We start from the raw sequence: 18,898 nt of genomic DNA, 5'->3' as shown, positions 1-18,898 counted from the left end.
GTAACCCTTTGCAGCTACACGCATGAGCTCTTTTTATGAGGCATGGCTCACATCAGCGAATGACACTGTTTTGGTGTTTATATAAGCTCTAAACCACACCTTTATTCTCGTTTCATTGATTGGACTCGTGGTTTGCTAACATCTGACTCCAATTGGCATTTAGTGACACCAGAAGCCTAGTGTTTCTCTTACAGTTTCCACCATCACTTTGTGTGTTTAATGAGTGTGCTCAAAGTCATGAAAGATGATGATTGTTTGTGTTTTATCAGCTTAGAAATATTGTGTTTGTTGATATTTGTCTTTGGTGAAAATCAAATCAAATTTCAAGACCAATTTATGCAGATAACTGGAAAATTGAAAATAGTTCACTTACTTTTTCTTGCAACTGTATAAATATATATATATATATATATATATATATATATACACTGTACACACATTAAATGTTTTTGTTTTCCTTATACTTGTGCTACTTATATTCTTTCGATTCTTTTGCTATATTTCACTAAATATTTTTCTAATTTTATACATGCAATAATTGATAAATATTTGTTTTCACACACATGTATAAGTATGTATGTATGTATAATCAAAAGTCTCGTGCTAATTATAACAAACTCACATGGCAGTGATCTGAAGAAACACACAGGATGTTGGTTCTTAAAACTCTTTTCTTAAAAAAGAAAAAACAAAACAACATTCACAACAAAGGTCAGAGGTCACATCAATATAAATTAGCACAGCAAACACATGAAAACTTAAATATAGCTTTATAATCTCTGTTCTCTTGATAAATGCAGACGTTCATGCTGCAGTGAAGCTCGGCTGCTCCGTGGTTATTGCAGTGAATGAGAGCACAAACTACAGCTTCCTCTGACATCACTTCCTCTAATGCCACTAAAACTCTTCTAGCAGCTTCATATTCCTCCTTAATAAAATTAAGACTAATGAATGTGGCATCAATCCTACAGTCACGAGCGTTTCCTCTGTAACGGTGATTATAAACACAGATCACAGCCGTGTCACTCCAGGAGAAGAAACTCAGACAAACACAAAAAACTCAGGAAACACGATCAGAAGAGCAAACGAGAGAGAGACGCTTCCCGACACAACAGAACCAGAGCGGATGAATCGCAGCTGATCACACTTCACCACGAAACCAACAGAACCACATGTTAGATTGTTAGATGATCACACTTAACACTTTACAGTAAGCTTCAGTTGTTAACATTCATTCACTGCATCAGTTAACATCAAATAACAATGACAAATACAAATACAACATTTATTCATCTTATATAATGGAAATTTGAACATTTGCTAATGTATATTATTAAAACCAAAAGTATTTGTGAACATTAGTTAATGTACTGCTAACTAACATGAACAAACAATGCATTTTAAAAATTGTATTATTAACAAACATTAAAAAATGCTGTAAATGTATATATTGCTTATTATCAGTTCATTTTAACTAATGCATTAACAAATGAAATCTTACTGTAAAGTATTTCCTTTTTTTTATCCATAGTTAAAAAAAAAAAAACACATTTATCTCCAAAACAATAACACAAATGATCATTGGTGTCATTGCAAATTATTGTTGAAAATTAAACTTTGTAACTGTAACTTTGTTTTAGTTCTGTTGGTATTAAACATGTGTTGTGAAATGTACAGGAAGTCAGCGGGATTGAATGTATCTAGTTCCTTTTTTAATTTTGTATTATGTCCTGGACTCCTACTGTATACAGAAAAAAAATAATTAATAAAAAACATTATTATCAAACAGGATTGAAAACAGCATAAATAAAATCTACAAATTCAGCCATGATGTAAAAGTTCAGCCAAAAATCATCATCGTGTCATCATTTACTCCCTTCATGCTGTTCAAACCTGATGACTGTGTTTCTTTTGATGTTTTAAAAATAGATAATTTGATAAATGAATAAATGTAACTGTATTTTGAAGAACGTTGGGAACCAAACAACACCGGACTCCACTGATTTACGTTATATCAACAGAAAACACTGGTTCGTTTCTCAGAATCTCTTCACACAGGTCTGAATGAGAGGAAATGACGACAGAACGATGAATGATCTGTTTTTCACACGAGTGAGTTTGGAGGTGAATGTGTTTGACGGTCAGAGCAATCAGAGCGTCACAGGAAGTCATGATTTTCCAGGATCCTCCTACAGTCACACCGCATCACATGACTACCTTTAAAATGACTAAATAAAACCTGTTTGTGTTTGTAGATCAACAGCAGCACTGCTTTCTCTCTCTCACACACACACACACACACACACACACACACACACACACAAACACATTCAGAGGATCTAACTAGTCCTGACCAGATTAGTTTACGGAGTAACTCTTCTGTCCAGAACAGTGATGATGGATCTGCTGGTCGGGAAACATCTCACACAAACATAAAGAAGCTCAGAGCGTCACTTCAGTGCAGAATCATCTCAACAAACTCCCATGATGCCTTCCGGCGTATGCACCCGGATCTTCATCTTTGAGTTCCATGAAATCAAACCAACAGAAATAAACGAGGTAAATTCAGACGCCACATCAGATCCTATGAAATCGTCCGAGGGGCGGTCGGGTGTAAGTTTGCTCGGCATTGTGGGATACAGAAGCAGTTTTGGTGAAAGGGTCACACATTCCCATAATGCACAGCGGCGTCTGCAGTGAGCGTACCAGCAAAAGCGCTCAGACTGTGTGTTGCGTTTCCTCCTCAAGCAGCGTGAAGACGACGGCGAGACGAGACGAGACGAGCGGAGTGTGTGTTTGTGTATGTGGTGTATGTGTGTGTGTGTGAGATCAGCACTCCAGCGGCAGCAGGAAGCAGCGTCTGCAGTCGACGGCTTTAGGACTGGGCGGCTGGACTCTCTTCCTCCTCAGCTCCTCTCGGCCCAGAGAACTGCTCAGGCGCTGGTACGCCGTCTTATAACGCTTGTCAAACGAAGCTGCGGACACACAACATAATAAAACATAAATATATAATCATTAAAGCGATAGTTCACCCAATAATCAACATTCGCTGTTAATTTACTCTCTCTCAGGCCATGCGAGATGTAGGTGACTTTGTTTTATTCATTAAAGTAGATTTTTAGCTGAAACCATGTCCTTGGTAAATTCATAAAATGTAAATCAATGGCTACCATCACTTTTAGAGTCAAAAAAGCATATCAGACAACACTAAATGAATCCCCGTGGCTCCTGATGATATATTGAGGTCTCATGAAGCAAAACGTTCAGTCTGTGCAAAAAACTGATCATTATTTACAATATTATTACCTGTAATCCAGAACCTCGGGCAAGCGGTTCAGTTCACGAATTAATCATTCTTTTGAACCGGTTCTATTTTGTCAGCTAGATAGATAGATGGATAATTTATTTGTCCTCAGAGAGGAAATTCATTTTCACAGGAGGTGCGTATAAAACACAAGAACAGCTACACATTATGTACAAACTTGTCACAATACTAACACGAACAGTTACATCCCTGACTCGACTCGGACTGAACTTTTTATGGTTTCTCTTTGCTTATGTACAAAGGTGAGCTGATGAAGACTAGTATTCACTTTATATGCTTTAGACATGAAAAACATCCACGCTTCACATCATTATTGGGTGATTTAATAATATAATTGTTAATACGTTACACCATTGCATGATTGCGTAAATGAACTAGTGAATTGAACCAGTTCACTGAAACAAACTGTTTGAAAGAATCCCTGGCCGAGTGCTTAGGGCCTGTGCAGATCAGCTGGCTGAGGTCTTCACAAACATTTTCAACCACTCCTTGGACAGTAACAACACATACGTCAGGATGCTTTTCATTGATTTCAGTTCCGCCTTCAATACTGTGATCCCATCCAAACTGATCTCCAAGCTCACTGATCTTGGCATCAGCCCCTCCCTCTGTAACCAGACCCTGGACTTTCTCACCAACAGACCACAGTCTATTAGAATCAGTAACCACATTTCCTCCATCCTCACTTTAAACACTGGTGTACCACAGGGCTCTGTGCTGAGCCCAATCCTCTTCTCCCTTTTCACTCACGACTGCATACCTGTGCATTGCTTTAACTCCATAATCAAGTTTGCAGATGAAATCACGGTGGTTCAGCATTTAGCAGCATGGTGTGCCAACAACAACTTTGCACTCAACACCCAGAAGACCAAAGAGCTGATAGTAAATCACCGGCGAACCAGGAAGAACCATACACACACTCCCATCTTCATTGATGGAGCTGAAGTGGAGCATGTGGCTAGCTTCAAGCTCCTTGGTGTCCATCTCTCTGTGGATCTTTCCTGGACCCTCAACACCTCTTTTACTTTTACTTCCTTAGGAAACTAAGGGAAGCTCATCTGTCCCCCCACATCCCCCCACAAGCAGACACAGGAACAGTTTCTTTCCCTCAGCTGTTAGCCTACTGAACTCTAATCTCAGACGCAGAACACTACATCCTAGACGCTCTGTACAATATCCTGTCTTCTATGCACACTTACAATGTTTATTATTATGCCTCCTGATATTTTGCAAATTCCTTTGCACATTACTACCTCCTAATGCCATTTGCACTGTTATGGTCACTGGCCATACATAAATATACACTATTGATTTACCTCACTCAGTGGGCCCTATCATACACCCAGCGCAACACAGCGCCAGGCACGACGCAAGTGTTTTTTGCTAGTTTCAACCCAATGCAGTTATCATTTTCACGTCCTGCGCCACGTTGTTTAAATAGCAAATGCATTTGCGCCCATTTGTGCGCTCATGGGCGTGCTGGTCTAAAAAAGAGGTGTGTTCAGGTGCATTATTGGTACGTTGCTATTTGGAGGCAAATGAAATAGACTGTGCCATTGACCAACTAAAACCTGGTCTAAAGTCAATGGCGCAGTATTTTTTTGTTATTTAAAGAGCGCGTTAGTAATATGCGCCTATAGGCTGGTCCACAACATGCGAACACTCTGCTTATTACACACACAGGGACGCGCAGCAGCACACAAACATGCCAAATATAAAAAATTAAAGGATTGCAATGTAAAAGATTATTATTGTGCAGGCTACATAAATATAATAATGCCTACATATCATAATGGATAGTCATTACATGTATCAGAATTAGGCTACCTCGCGCACGAGGAGCTCCGATTCCTCTCTGGAGACGCGTTCAGTGTTTGCTCTTGCAAATTCCGCAGACCGTTTTTCCCGTCGTTTAACTACCAAAAGTGGATTCGGACACACCCTAAGTGCACCTGCGCCTTGCGCTTTAGACCATGCGCTTATATCGTTAAAATAGGGCCCTGTATAATGCATCTTCTGTGTTACACTTGCTCATTTGCACCTTATGTTATATTTACAGTAATTTGCATTGAGTTGGTCTCTGTTCTTCTACCTCATTACTTGCACTCTGTTCAATGATGCATACATATCCATACTACATACACACACACACACACACACACACACATACACATACATTAATCTAATCTGATATTTTCCTGTTTGAGGCACTGGATTACAGGAAATAATGCTGTAAATAATGTTCAGTTTCTTGCACAGACTGACTGTTTTGCTTCATAAGACCTTAATATACATTGTCAGGAGTCAATTTTTAATTTTGTGTTGCCTGTATATGCGTTTTTGTCTCTCAAAGTGACGGTAGCTATTGACTTGCATTTTATGAATCGCCAAGGATCATGGTTTCAGCTAAAAATCTTCTTTACTGTTCTACTGAAGAAAAAAAGTCTCCTACATCTTGGATGTCCTGAGAGTATTTTTTTTGTTGAACTATTGCTTTAAGTTTTCTTTCTAAAACAGAAATAAAAATAAATGTAAAAATAAATGCTGTTTTTTATTGGAGTTTGCTGGTTTTGCGCGACTCACCGACATGATCTTTGCCCATGGCGGCCAGCGTGAGGAAGAGCATCTCTCTGTACAGACTCCTGCAGATCCACACAAACACAAACACAAGTCAGTGCCTGTGAGCTTCAGACTCACTTGAGCATCACCTGAGCATCACCACACCTCACCTCTGTATCCGCGGAGTGCCAGGCTGCTTAGCAACCGCATCCAGGAAGAGCGTGATGGCCTTGTGTACCTCGTTCATGCCGATCCACCGCAGCACTTCCTCCAGGAAGTTGAGGCTGAAGGGATGGTTGTGATGCCGCCAGCTGTAGCTGCGCATGGGGACGCCACCTGCAGGACAGGAGGGGAATCACATCAATCAATAACGGGAATCAGCAGATTATTAATAATGTAGGTGATTATATATACTCGCTAGTGCTGATTTTTACTTGCATTTGACACTTGCCGAGTGTTACCCTCATTCATGTGTTTTGACCCGGAATAGTTACGTTAAAAAACACTATTATGGGTTATTAAAAAGGTTCATATTTTGGTTTTGGGAGTCCCCAACAACAGGCTGACATGCATGCACGGTCAAAAAACACTTTCATTGTCTTAAAATATGCATTTATTTTTACCTTACATGCTCAACGACTCCCAAATGATTCGCTCAATGATTCATTTTTCCAAACCCCTCCTTTGCCTGACGCTAATCTGCGGTGATTGGTCGATTTAATTTCTATTTCATAAAGCAGTGTTTGTAAGCGCAGTGCTGCTTTGTATACAGCGTTACCGGGGAAACCAATATTTTTACTAGGGATGCACGATATTATCTGACCGATATCGAAACCTACCGATAATGGCTTTAAATGTACATGTTGGCCTGATATGAAAAATTAAGCTGATATGTCTTGCAGATAAGAGGAATACGTTAACTCACATGTGCTCAGGGTGTGCTAGCGATTAGATCACGTCAGCAGTGTGGCTCATTCTTGAAGCAAAGTTTTGCCTGAATGGTGATTAGATTCACTGTTTTGGATCGCTGCATTTAGTCTGAGAATGCAGTACAGAATGACGCATTTGGTGTATGATAGAGTAAACGGTAATAGTACGTGCAGCGGCAGCCTCCCCTGGGGGCGCTGTTGGCCTACTTTTAATGAAATTAAAATTAAATACACAAATAACATTTAGACTGTGTTTCTGATTAAATAAAGTAGTTAATTGGTGTCATAAAATCATGAGTATGTTTTGTTAAAGTTCAGAAGCTATAGCTTACATGAATACATTTTTTTTTAAAAAATCACAAACATGACACTTGTAAATTAAATAATTTATATATACTGATTTATTCATTAATGTGTAATATGTTATATTTTTTGTTATATGTTATATTTTGACTTTTATAAAACAATGATTGTGGAACGTTAAAGTAGTACAGAGATTTTAATGTATTATGAGTGTTAGGCCCTGTGTGTGTGTGTGTGTCTTACTGTGAATCCTCCAGAGCATGTAGAGCGGCGGCCACTGCTCTGAATCCGGCGTCAGTGTGTCCCACATCAGTCTCACACGCACCGCCGTGCCCTCTGACCCCTGACACACAAACACAGTCAGCTGAGCTCCTCTATGTGTGTGTGTGTGTGTGTGTATCTGTGTGTGTGAGTGAGTGAGTGAGTGAGTGTGTATATACGTGTATGTTTATGTGTGTGTTTATGTGTGTGTGTGTGTGTGTGTGTGTGAGAGAGACCTGTGTGAGGCGTGCGGTCAGCGGAGACGTCCGCAGCAGCTGCAGCAGGTTACTGGGCAGGCCAAGACGAGTGAAGTACCAAACCAGATTCCAGAAGAGGATGGAGTGACTGTCCAGCAGCTGGACCTGAGAGAGAACAGCCTCGCCCTCGTTCTCCAGCAGACTCTCCATCTCCTTGCGCAGCACCAGCGGGCTCAGGTATGCCACCGTCACCTGCGGAGCTCCGCCCACTGACGGCACACTGCTCTCCGATTGGCTGCTGGTCTCAGAGCTGGAGTCCGTCTCTCTGACGCCGTTACACAGATGCTGCAGTGTGTCATCCGGAGCGGAGGGAGGACGCATGATATTCTCCAGCTCATCCTCCGTGCTCAGGTTATTGCGCTCCACGCTGCACACACACACACACACAGAGAGAGACAGACACATATGCACATGCGCACACGGAGACAGAGACACACACACACACACACACACACACACACCGATACAGAGATACACATGCACATGCACCCACACACGCACACACACACACACACACACACACACACAGACAGACGCACGCACACACACACACACACACACACACACACAGACAGACGCACGCACACACACAGACACACACACACACACACACACACAGAGAGATCATGTTATTCCATATGACACATCATTCGTACTTCAGATCCTTCTATTGGTATTTTATATGTATTCATAGGTTCATAAAGCTGCAGATCATGTAAATAACACTCCACATTTTGGGAAACCTTAGTTTAAATTTTCATATTAATATATTTTGCGCATTTATAAAATTTTCTTAGATATGCAGAACTGGACAAAAGCAAATTATATAAAATCATAAGAAATCTTGTGTTGCAGAAACAATTACAAACTTCATATATTTGTTAAGAATTTTTTTAAATATATTTTTGAGTTTGGAAAAACAGTTGTTTGTTGTGACAGCAGTATTTCAGACAGTGATTCTTTCATTGTTCTTTCACTGATCACAGAACTACCAAATGGACTGAAAATGTGATTTTTTTTAGGTTCTCAAAGCAAAGTAGAATGTCCCTTATCTTTTAAATGATTAAAACAGTTAAAATTTGGAAGTAATTATTATAATCTACTCTTTAAAAACAATATATATTTTTTTTCTTTAATAAATAATGTTTCAAAATAATTGTATTTTTTAAATACGTCTATAGTTTTTTTTAATAAATTTTTATTTCAGTTTTAGTTATTTTAGTACATAAATTTGTATTAAATTAAATGAAAATGAGAAATGCTGCTTTTTTTAAATAAATGTAATTTTATTTCAGTTAATGTTTATTTTATTTGAACTAACAATGTTAAATCTGGTGTTAGTTCTAGTAGTCTGCGTTACCTGCAGACGGGCCCCAGGTCACAGATCTCTGCGTTTAGCAGCGGCACGAACGGCGCAGAGCAGAACGGACAGGTGGTGTTGAGATTAGAGTCATCAGACGTCCAGCCGGCCATGATCTCCTCATCATACACCAGAGAATTACAGCTGCGGCACAGCGAGCAGCTCGACATCTGCACCTGCACAGACACAGAAATAAACATAAACACACTCACAGAGACGGATTCACCTCAGCACGAGACAGTCTGATCACTGCCAAGTCACCTTTATTTCTATAGTGCTTTATTCCATGGTCTGCCTGAATACTCGATTCTGATTGAATGCACAGGTCCAAGTCAGTTTAATCACGTTTTATATTAATGCACTGCTTTAATTGATGCACACAAACCCACACAAATCACTGGCACACACACAACATTCTTTTGAATAGACTAGAAAACTTTGCTGGCATTAGTTGGCATGGTTCAAATCTTACTTATCTGATCTCCATCAAAGCAGTGAATGAAGAGGTATCATATCGATCACAAGTGCAGTATGGAGTACCTCAAGGCTCAGTACTAGGGCCATTACTTTTCTCGGATAATTAGTGACTCATCTAGCTGTCCAGGTCTCCGCAATAGTGTTTACTATTGTGCTTTTGCATAATTGACACACTATTTTCCTGTAAAGCTTCTTTGACACAATCTGTATTGTTAAAAGCGCTGTATAAATAAAGGTGACTTGACTTGACACACACACAGAGAGAGAGAGAGAGTCGGAGATTGCACTGCACACACACACACACACACACACACAAACACAAACTTGTAAACGCTTCCCAGCGACTTTTATTAATAAATTAACCTAGATACTAGATCGCTACATTATATTCCTCAGCAACGAGATGTAAAATAGCTGTTTTTGAAGTAAAACAGGTTCATTGTTTGTAGAGAGAGATGCGCAGACAAAGATAATGAAAACACAACTGTCATCTCTCTCTCTCTCTCTCTCAATAATTAATTGAAATAAATGCTATAATTCATTCAAATAAATGTGATCTTGCCGCACTATTTCATCTATGAGTCTGGTCTGAAGCGGGCAGAATGTTAACGAGTCGTAACTGATGAAAATAACCATCATTTTTACCGTTCCGGTCAAATATTGCGCTGCGAAACATCATTAACAGCTTTAACTTGTAAATGCTGGCAAATGACCAAGGTATAAGCGGGATAATGCATGGTTAGCTGTGCATTAAACGACTTTAATGCACTTCGCAGAGGCAACCACGTTGTCTTGTCCTCCATGTCGTGCATTACAATCATTTAATGCACAGCTAGCCATACATTATCCCTTACTTATACTACACAGATTGTGTCAAAGCAACTTTAGAGTTTTAAACAGGAAAACACCGTGTTGATAATGTAAGCAAAAACAGTAACAATAGTAAACAGTCAATATTTCATAATATTGCCAAAAAAAGTGTCGTCAAACCTCAATGCCCGCCCCTTCCTGTGCAGAATCCCACGACTTCCTGAGAGGAACCGCCAGCGTCTGGATGTCCATCATGTCAATGTCACTCCCTACAGACAGAGAACTCTACAGACATAGAGATACTCACAATTATTATTAGGGTTGTCGATGGAATCTAATTAATGCCAATAAATTAATCTAAATAATTGCAAATTAATCGCAGATCAATTTAGGCTGAGAAATTACCCCTCAAAAGATGATTTGAAATTATTATTGTGATGAGAAAAGCATTGAACATTAAAAGAGCAGCTTTAGAAAAAAATATTTCGATTCAACATTGCATAAATAAATGATAATAAATAGGTATTAGGCCTTTATTCACCCCCCGGAGCCATGTGAGGCACGTTTTATTATGGATGGATGCACTTTATTTGACTACTTTTGAACTGTTGAACAAAAACAGCCACCCACTGCCATTATTAAGCTTGGAAGAGCCAGGATAATTTTTAATATAACTCCGATTGGATTCGTCTGAAAGAAGAAAGTGATATACACCTAGGATGCCTTGAGGGTGAGTAAATCATGGCCTAATTTACATTTTTGGGTGAACTAACCCTTTAATGGTTTTTTAAAAAATGAATATAGAAATATAAAATGATTATTAAAAAATGAAATGATACTCTCGATATGATATGAACTAATAGCACCAGTAGGTGGTGGTGTGTCACTGTCTTAATGAGTGAGTCATTGAATTATTCATTCAACTGATTCATTCAGAAATGAAGCAAGTGACTGGCTTAATTTATACCTTTATTTAACCAGGAGGTCCCATTGAGATTCAAAAATCTCTTTTACAAGAGAGACCTGGCCAAGGTAGCAGTCAAATCACAACAAATGCATACATGACATGAATGACATTAATGAATGAGTCACTGAATCACTGACTCACTCGATTCATTCAAAACCATGAATTCATTCAGTAACGAATCACCACTGTGTGCTGATCAGAGATGCTCATCAGTTCTGCTGTAACTTTGAATTGAACTATTTTCATTTGTGAAATTGAGCAAAAACAGGCAACTTTGTAGGGCTGTCAATGTTTTTTTGAATTTCGAATATTCGTTGAATTTAAAATAAAATTGCAAAAGCGTTGCAATCAAATGTTAGATGTGCGTCAGGCAGCTTTATCAGTGGCACACAAGATGCGATGACGATGCAAGTGTTGTTGCATTTTAATGTTTTTTTTAGCCAATCCAGCGGAAGCCACTGCATCTCATGTTTTTAAATGAAAAAGTGCTCTATGTGATTGGTTTTCAGTCCTTTGTATTAAACTATACATACATGATGCTGTTTTGTTTCTAATTGTTTCAGCAACTTAATTAATTATATATGGTTTATAAACATTATTTTAAACATTATGCACTTTTTTCAAACATAGTCATGTTATTTTATTGCTTTGAAGAAACGTGCATTAGTAATATTTTGCTCGATGCGCCCTCTTGTGGCCTCAATATAATTCGAATATTGTTCATATTTAAGTACAAAATTTGAATTTAGTTTTTCAGCCATTTTGACAGCCCTACAACTTTGTGTCTAAAATGTAGCACACAATATTAATTTGTGTATTGAACTGCTGTATAAACTCGTGCAGATACATGATACACACTCATATCTTGAATTTTCATCTCATATAACTGCATTCTAATAGACCCCGTCGTTGTCCATGTTCATCACCAATGGTTTTGAATCAATTTGACGTCAGCTCTAGTTCTAGTCACCTCAGACGTGGCGTTGTACAGCCGCTCCTTGGCCTTCAGCAGACTCTCGGTCATCTGGCTCTTGCGCGAGGGTTTCTGCTCGGAGGTGCGGTGCGAGTGTCCGTTCGCTCCCGGCCGCCGGTCGTCTACGCTAGCGGCTCGTCGCACCGATGCACGGTTCCTCGTAGGCGTCAGCAGCTGCTGCAGCTTCCCGGCCAGACCGCGGCTCGGAGACAAAACGTTGTTGTAGTTTTCATCTACCGACTTTCTGTTCAGAGTCTCCCTGACTTCCACCGACCTGCAGAGCGCGAGCGAAACGACACAAAACCTGTTAACCTGCCACCAATAACAATCACACAAAACAAGCTCCTTTCTGAACTCATACAAAAGCTTCTTTTCAAAATAAGTAACGAGTTTATAAATATATTTGTCAGTAAATAAGTAAAAACCAATCAATTTCATTCTCTGTGAACTCAACACACATGTGAACACACCTAATCAACACGTCTATTCAGTGTCTAATCCAGCGGCTCTCAAGCGCTCTCCACGGCCTCTCATGATCCAGTATTTCTTCTGGTTCATCAGTTGCAATTAATTTGCAATTAATCAAATTTGCAATTAATGCAATAGCATTTATTTATTTATATTTATTTATTTATTTGCATTTTTCATCTATAGACACACCTAGTTTCTGTACAATAAATTTCTGGACTCCAGAAAAAAAAGTTGCTCGTAATTTTTTTCCAAAATTATTCATTTATCTATTTATATTTAATTAATTTTAGTCATTTTTTGTATTATTTATCTTAATGTTACAATTTTGATTTAATTTTAGTACTTTTCTTGTTGTTTTAAGTTATCTGTTTTTCAAAAATGTGTACTTTTTTATTATTTAATTCTTTAGCATTTTTTGATTGTTTTTATTTTTATTTTTTCGTTATTTATTTTAACCAGATGGGGTGAATTAAAATAAGAAATATCTTGATTTTTATTCGTTTAAACTTATTTTGCAGCATGCTTTTATGTTTAATGATTTGAAGTCATCTTGAGGTCCTGAAACCCTGGCTGAGAGCCGCTGGTCTAGTGGACATCACAATAAATCAGTCAACTAGAGCTAATTATAATGAAGATCCACTCATTCAAGTGGATTCAAGAACCCACCTTTGAAAATAAGCATTTTTGCACATCCTTTGCTCAAGCTGCTTTCCATGAAGAGTAATGAAGAGATTAGTTACTGTTTAAGAGCAGTAACCCACTAATAAACACGTGTTTTGTCTTGATTGTTTTAATTTTTTTAAATTATTTTGATTTTACAATTTTATGATTTCATTAATTTGTTAATAAATGGAAAATAAAATATAATTTTTTTAATTATTTTATTTGTGTATGTTTCCATGATTTAATTAATTTCTTTAAATTAAATAAAAATAAAATGCAAAAATAGTTTTTATGATTTCTGATTAAATTAATTTGTTCAAATAAAAAAAAAAAAATTGAATTTATTTTAATCAGATAGTTGTTGAAGGGGTGAATAATTTTTTTTTTTACTCATTTATGCTTGTTTAATCTGTCTGAGTACCTGCTGTCCCTCCCCGGCTGACACCTGCAGTCTGCATCTGCGCTCTCTGCGCAGTCTTTGTAGAAGGTGGACAGGCAGATGTCGCTGCGGCGCACAAGCACAGGCGCTGGAGGACTCAGTGTTTCATGACGGCCGGCAGGAGGCTTGCGTGAGGCTGCGGATGCACCGTCTGCGGCCGTCTGCGCAGCTGCTTTCTTTGACAGCTTCAGCTCTGATAAACAAACAAAGACTGAAATGAGACCCTGAACCACAAAACCAGTCATAAGGGTCAATTCTTTGAATAAATAATCTTTCCACTGATGTATGGTTTGTTAGGATCGGACAATATTTGCTGAGATATAACTATTTAAAAATCTGGAATCTGAGGGTGAGAAAATCAAATATTGAGAAAATGTGTGTTACATAGAGAACTGTATGTTGTGTTTTGCAAAAAGTGTTTTATGAAATTGAAAACTGAGGCTGAGAATTAGTGTCTGGTTTTGCAGATTTGGTGTGTGTTTCTGCTGAGTGTCAGCTTTCAGAAATTGTGTGACAAGTAAAGATTTTGTGTAGTGGTTGACCGATACGGGTTTTTTGACAGCCGATGCCGATATCTTGGAAAGTAGGGTGGTCGATAGCCGACAAAAAGACTCAGTATTCTGGGAAGTTTGAGTGCATTGGTGTGCTGAGTGCATCATATTTTTCAAATAAAGCCAAGGTAACACTCATTTTAGATACAGCACACAGTGGAAATGGCATGAATGTGACAGCGGGCAAATGCATAAAGCGCAGCATAATTTGAAATCACGAGTTTAAAGTTTTAAGCATTCAATTCGCACGGACCGACCGTCACGCAGAGAACACGCGATCATGCAGGAGACACACGCACACTTCACAAGATCTCACAGCTGGATCCGACTGAGTTTGCAAGGTTTGTGAAATTAAATGTTCATTAGTCATTCAAAGATTTGTTTAAATTATATAAATGCGTATTTGCTTAATGCTGACGGCAAACGAGAAAGTATTATAATGTTTGCCTTTCTATTACTAATAATTTAAAGGCAATCGTTATAATACTTTTTGTATACATTAATTCCTTTGTTTAACCATTTTATCTGATTATTCGATTTCTCAGTATTAGACAGAACTGTTAACGACGACAGGAGAATGAGAGCGCTGTTCTCAGCACGTCAAAATAAAAGTCTGGTGCGCTGTCAAAATAAAAATCCCACCTTGGCCAAATAGAAAAGCTTATCGGCCGAAGCCGATATTTGTAAAATCCCAAATATCGGCCGATATATCGGTCGACTACTAATTTTGTGTGTAAGCAAAAAAAACTAATATCCTAATGATTTCTGTCAAAATGTATAATTCTGACCCATACAATGTATTGTTGGCTATTGCTACAAATATACTCATGATACTTATGACTGCTTTTGTGCTGCAGGGTCAGAAACAGGAAGATCAGACGTGAGTCTGGATTATCAATCACTCACTGCTTCCTGACGGCTGAACGCTGCTCAGACTGCTGCTCTTGGCCAGACTCGTCAGCGATTCGTGGCTCGAGCTCTCACTCAACCCGCTCCAGCTGGACTGACGAATCAGAGCCGAGTAGGGGCGGAGCTTGGACAGCGCATCTCCTGTAAACAGGAGCAGAATGTGAGAATGTGACGCTGCTGACGGCTGTCAATCATGCACAGGAGGCGGGGCTTCTCTGACCTGCGGGGGTGCTGAATGACGCGCTCCTCTGCTGCTGTTTGATTGGCTGCCTGAAATGAGCCACGGCCAATACCACGTTACGCAGCTTCGCCCAGCGAAGACGCCCTCCCTGATTGGTGGATGGCCATTTGCTCTCCAGCACCGCCTACAGACGGCAAAATAAAACACACACACGCATGAGTGAAGAGAAGACTTTCATCTGTACATTATATCAGGGGTTCCCAAACTCTTTCATCACTCATATTCATATTTCAATAACTGAACAACACATTCACATGTTCATTGTTCTCCTGGTTAATGCTCACATGACATGCAGCTAAACAGAACTTTCATCTTTTGCTTTCAAGTGTTTTACTTTGTTTTTATTTAAAAAAGATTTATCTTAATTTCACATTTTTACGATTTAATTAATTTTAGCAAATGTTTTTTGGTTGTTTTTATTTTTAAATTATTTATGTATTTTAATTTGACATTTTTATTATTTAATTTTTAGCAAGTGTTTTTTAACTGATTCATTTATTTCAATTTTACATTTTTATAGGGGTGACCCCGAATAGTCGAAGATTCGATGCTTCTGTAGGAGGATTTTTTTCGATCAGGTAGAGTACAAGTGATTTCAAAACATTTCATCTGGTTCTAATTTGATGTTTGCCTGCTGTGAACATATTGGCGCTGATCTCGTGGGTGCTCGGGAATGACGTAAAAGCTTGAGATATTATCTATTCACTATCACATTGGCGAAACTGATCTGGCAAACTATCTAACGTTAATGCATACTTGTGTTTGCGCTCTGGAGAGAATCAAAAGGTTTCGTTTGGTCCAGTGCAAGCTCGAATCCTCTCATTATAACAAAACTTACTGAGATCACGATGAATTAAGACGAGGGACAGCTTTTTAGTGATAAAGGCAGTGCTCTTTGTGTGCGTTCTAGGCTATATAGCCTACAATCCATTCAGAATTTGTACAGAACTCATATTTTTCGTCCACATACACGCTACAAAGTTTTGGGAATGACATCCGCATATTTATGCGGGATTCACACTCGAAAGAGCAAAGGACGGGACAAAAACATACGTGAAAAAGCATGTGCATTGAGGCTAGAGCACACTTTCTGAAGCCCCTGCAGTATTTAACTCTGGAACCGGGTCTGGATAAAACTATGGGGTTTTATGTGGCAGTAAGCTATGCTTCAAAATCGGAAAGATTAGCAGGATATTCGGCTCCGTGAAAATCTCTATACAGTTAGAGTAGACATTAATGCACACGGGCTTCATCGAATACTTCTTGCATCTGTTGATTTCATCTTATGTGGATTATTTAATTTTATTTAGTGCAAATCTCCGGTTTCATCAGCTCTGATATGTAGTAATAAGGAATATGATATGCAGCCAGCTAATATTAACTGTCTTTTAATCAAAACATAAAGCAATATTTACCCTGTTTATATCTGCGAGGCATCCGTTACATATTTTCCCCGTGTTATCCTCAGTAGGCTATTTATGACTGTTGAACTACACCCCTACATTTTTCTGACTTATGAAAAAATTTAGAAAATATTTTGGTGGCTTTTCTTTTTACCTTATTTATTTAATTTTACATATTTATGATTTCATTTTTAGAAAGTGTTTTTTATTGTTTTTCATTTTAAACAATTTATTTGTTTTAATCTTACATTTTTATGATTTAACTAATTTTAGTAAATGGTGGTTTTTATTATTAAAATAACTTATTTTAATATGATATTCTTATGATTTTTTTAAATATTTTTTTTTAATGTTTTTTGATTGTTTTCAATTTAAATTTATTTATTGTAATTTGACATTTTTATGATAAAAAAAGTAAATGTTTTGGGTCATTTTTATTTTTTAATTATGTATTTATTTGTATATGTATACATTTTTATGATTTCATTTTTAGTAATTGTTTTTGATAATTTTTCTTTTTAAATTATTTCTTTATTTTAATTATTTATGATTTCATTAATTATCTGATTGTTTTTGTTTTTAAAATGACTTATTTTCATTGCATATTTTTATAATTTAATGAATTATTAGCTTTTAAACCCGAGTTTGGGAAGCCCTGTGTGAGCTCATTAATATGAAATACGTCACTTTATTGTAGTATCCGTATGTGATGGTGTTGGGCGTAATTCCTGCCCGCTTCATCTCCAGCAGAACTCTGACCGCAAGAACCGGCTGACCGTACTGACCACACAGCTGCATGAGGATACGGTAACACACCTGTGACACACACACACACACACACATCAGGAGTGAGACAAACAACAACACACTAACTGCGTCTACATCATATCATTAGTGCATATCGATGCGTGTGTGTGTGTGTGTGTGTGTGTGAGAGTGTGTGTCTCTGACCTCGTCCTGGCAGGACCACCTTGCGTGTCTCCATGTGTTTGAGCACCTCGTACGCGGCGTGCAGCGCTCGGACTTTAGTGCTCTCTGCTTTGACGAATGTTGGTAAGCAGATGAACCAGAGTCCGTAGCAGTGACCCAGCAGGCATTTGGACCACATCTCCGGCACTGTCGAGTACTTCTGCGCCTTCTTCTGCGCCAGCTTGATCTCCTGCACACACACACACACACACACACAGCGTCAGCCGGCTGACCTCTGACCTCTGACCCCGTGACCTGACTTTCAGCTGAGGGTCATACCTGTTTGGTGCGGCGGGGGGCGGGGCTACTGGGGGCACTTCCTTTAGCCGGAGTCCGCAGCTGATCCTGCGGCCGATCGAACAGATCCGACTGGAGGACTGGGAACGTGTCGTAGCTGCACACACACACACACACACACGAAACAAGAGTTTAGTGAACAAAAACAGCTGAGGAGCCAGTAAACCCAGTTTAAGTTGAGGAGTAAGCGAGCTGTGTTTCATATAATCTAGGCATGGGACGATAACCGGTTTCAAGGTATACCGCGGTTTGGAAAATTCACGGTTTCAAAACCACTAAAATTTTCCGTTATACCGTTCCTGCGGTATGCGCAGTTTTTTTACGTGTCGTCAAAGACGGAAAGTGCAGGACTCTCTCAGTTGTGAGCAGTGAAGACCTGTGTGTAGGATGATGGCCGCATGAGGTGAATCCCTGGACCCCTGATCGCTAAATAAATACTTCCAGGTCGTACACAAACGATATATCTGTGTCGTCTTCATTTCTCCCTCTTTCACCCTCGATCCAGACAGAGACCCATTCGCCGGTTGTTTCAGTGTTGAAATAAATACTATTTGGCTTGCTACCTAAATTAACTAGCTAAGGTCAACTAGTTTCCTCCCTCACATTACTTCACAGAGCGGGGAATAGCAGACTAAAGTACTACGTTTCTGTGATTTAGTACAATACATTTAGCTGCTTTCACATCTATAATTTTAAGCCTCCTGCCATTGTTTACATCTGTTCAAAATCACGTC

General features: G+C 38.8%; 1 protein-coding gene across 1 annotated transcript in view; it reads right to left on the bottom strand.

Moving 5' to 3' along the window:
* Positions 1-653: 653 nt before the first annotated feature.
* The window catches only part of LOC131521389 (DENN domain-containing protein 4B-like), a 45,752-nt gene continuing 27,507 nt past the window's right edge, over positions 654-18,898 (bottom strand). Inside the window, exons 15-28 of the mRNA XM_058746054.1 lie at positions 18,147-18,261; positions 17,858-18,057; positions 17,586-17,721; positions 15,475-15,619; positions 15,252-15,395; positions 13,777-13,987; positions 12,219-12,495; positions 10,462-10,566; positions 8,995-9,170; positions 7,614-8,001; positions 7,360-7,459; positions 6,055-6,220; positions 5,909-5,967; positions 654-2,975 (exon numbers count right to left, since the gene is read on the bottom strand). Of these exons, the coding sequence (XP_058602037.1) occupies positions 2,830-2,975; positions 5,909-5,967; positions 6,055-6,220; positions 7,360-7,459; positions 7,614-8,001; positions 8,995-9,170; positions 10,462-10,566; positions 12,219-12,495; positions 13,777-13,987; positions 15,252-15,395; positions 15,475-15,619; positions 17,586-17,721; positions 17,858-18,057; positions 18,147-18,261 (2,368 nt within the window). The 3' untranslated portion in view covers positions 654-2,829. The remainder of the gene's footprint in view (positions 2,976-5,908; positions 5,968-6,054; positions 6,221-7,359; positions 7,460-7,613; positions 8,002-8,994; positions 9,171-10,461; positions 10,567-12,218; positions 12,496-13,776; positions 13,988-15,251; positions 15,396-15,474; positions 15,620-17,585; positions 17,722-17,857; positions 18,058-18,146; positions 18,262-18,898) is intronic.

This window comes from Onychostoma macrolepis, chromosome 16 (assembly GCF_012432095.1).
Source record: "Onychostoma macrolepis isolate SWU-2019 chromosome 16, ASM1243209v1, whole genome shotgun sequence".
NCBI lineage: Eukaryota > Metazoa > Chordata > Actinopteri > Cypriniformes > Cyprinidae > Onychostoma > Onychostoma macrolepis.
The sequence above is the reverse complement of the archived record's forward strand: the minus strand, read 5'-3'. Positions and strand labels throughout refer to the sequence as shown.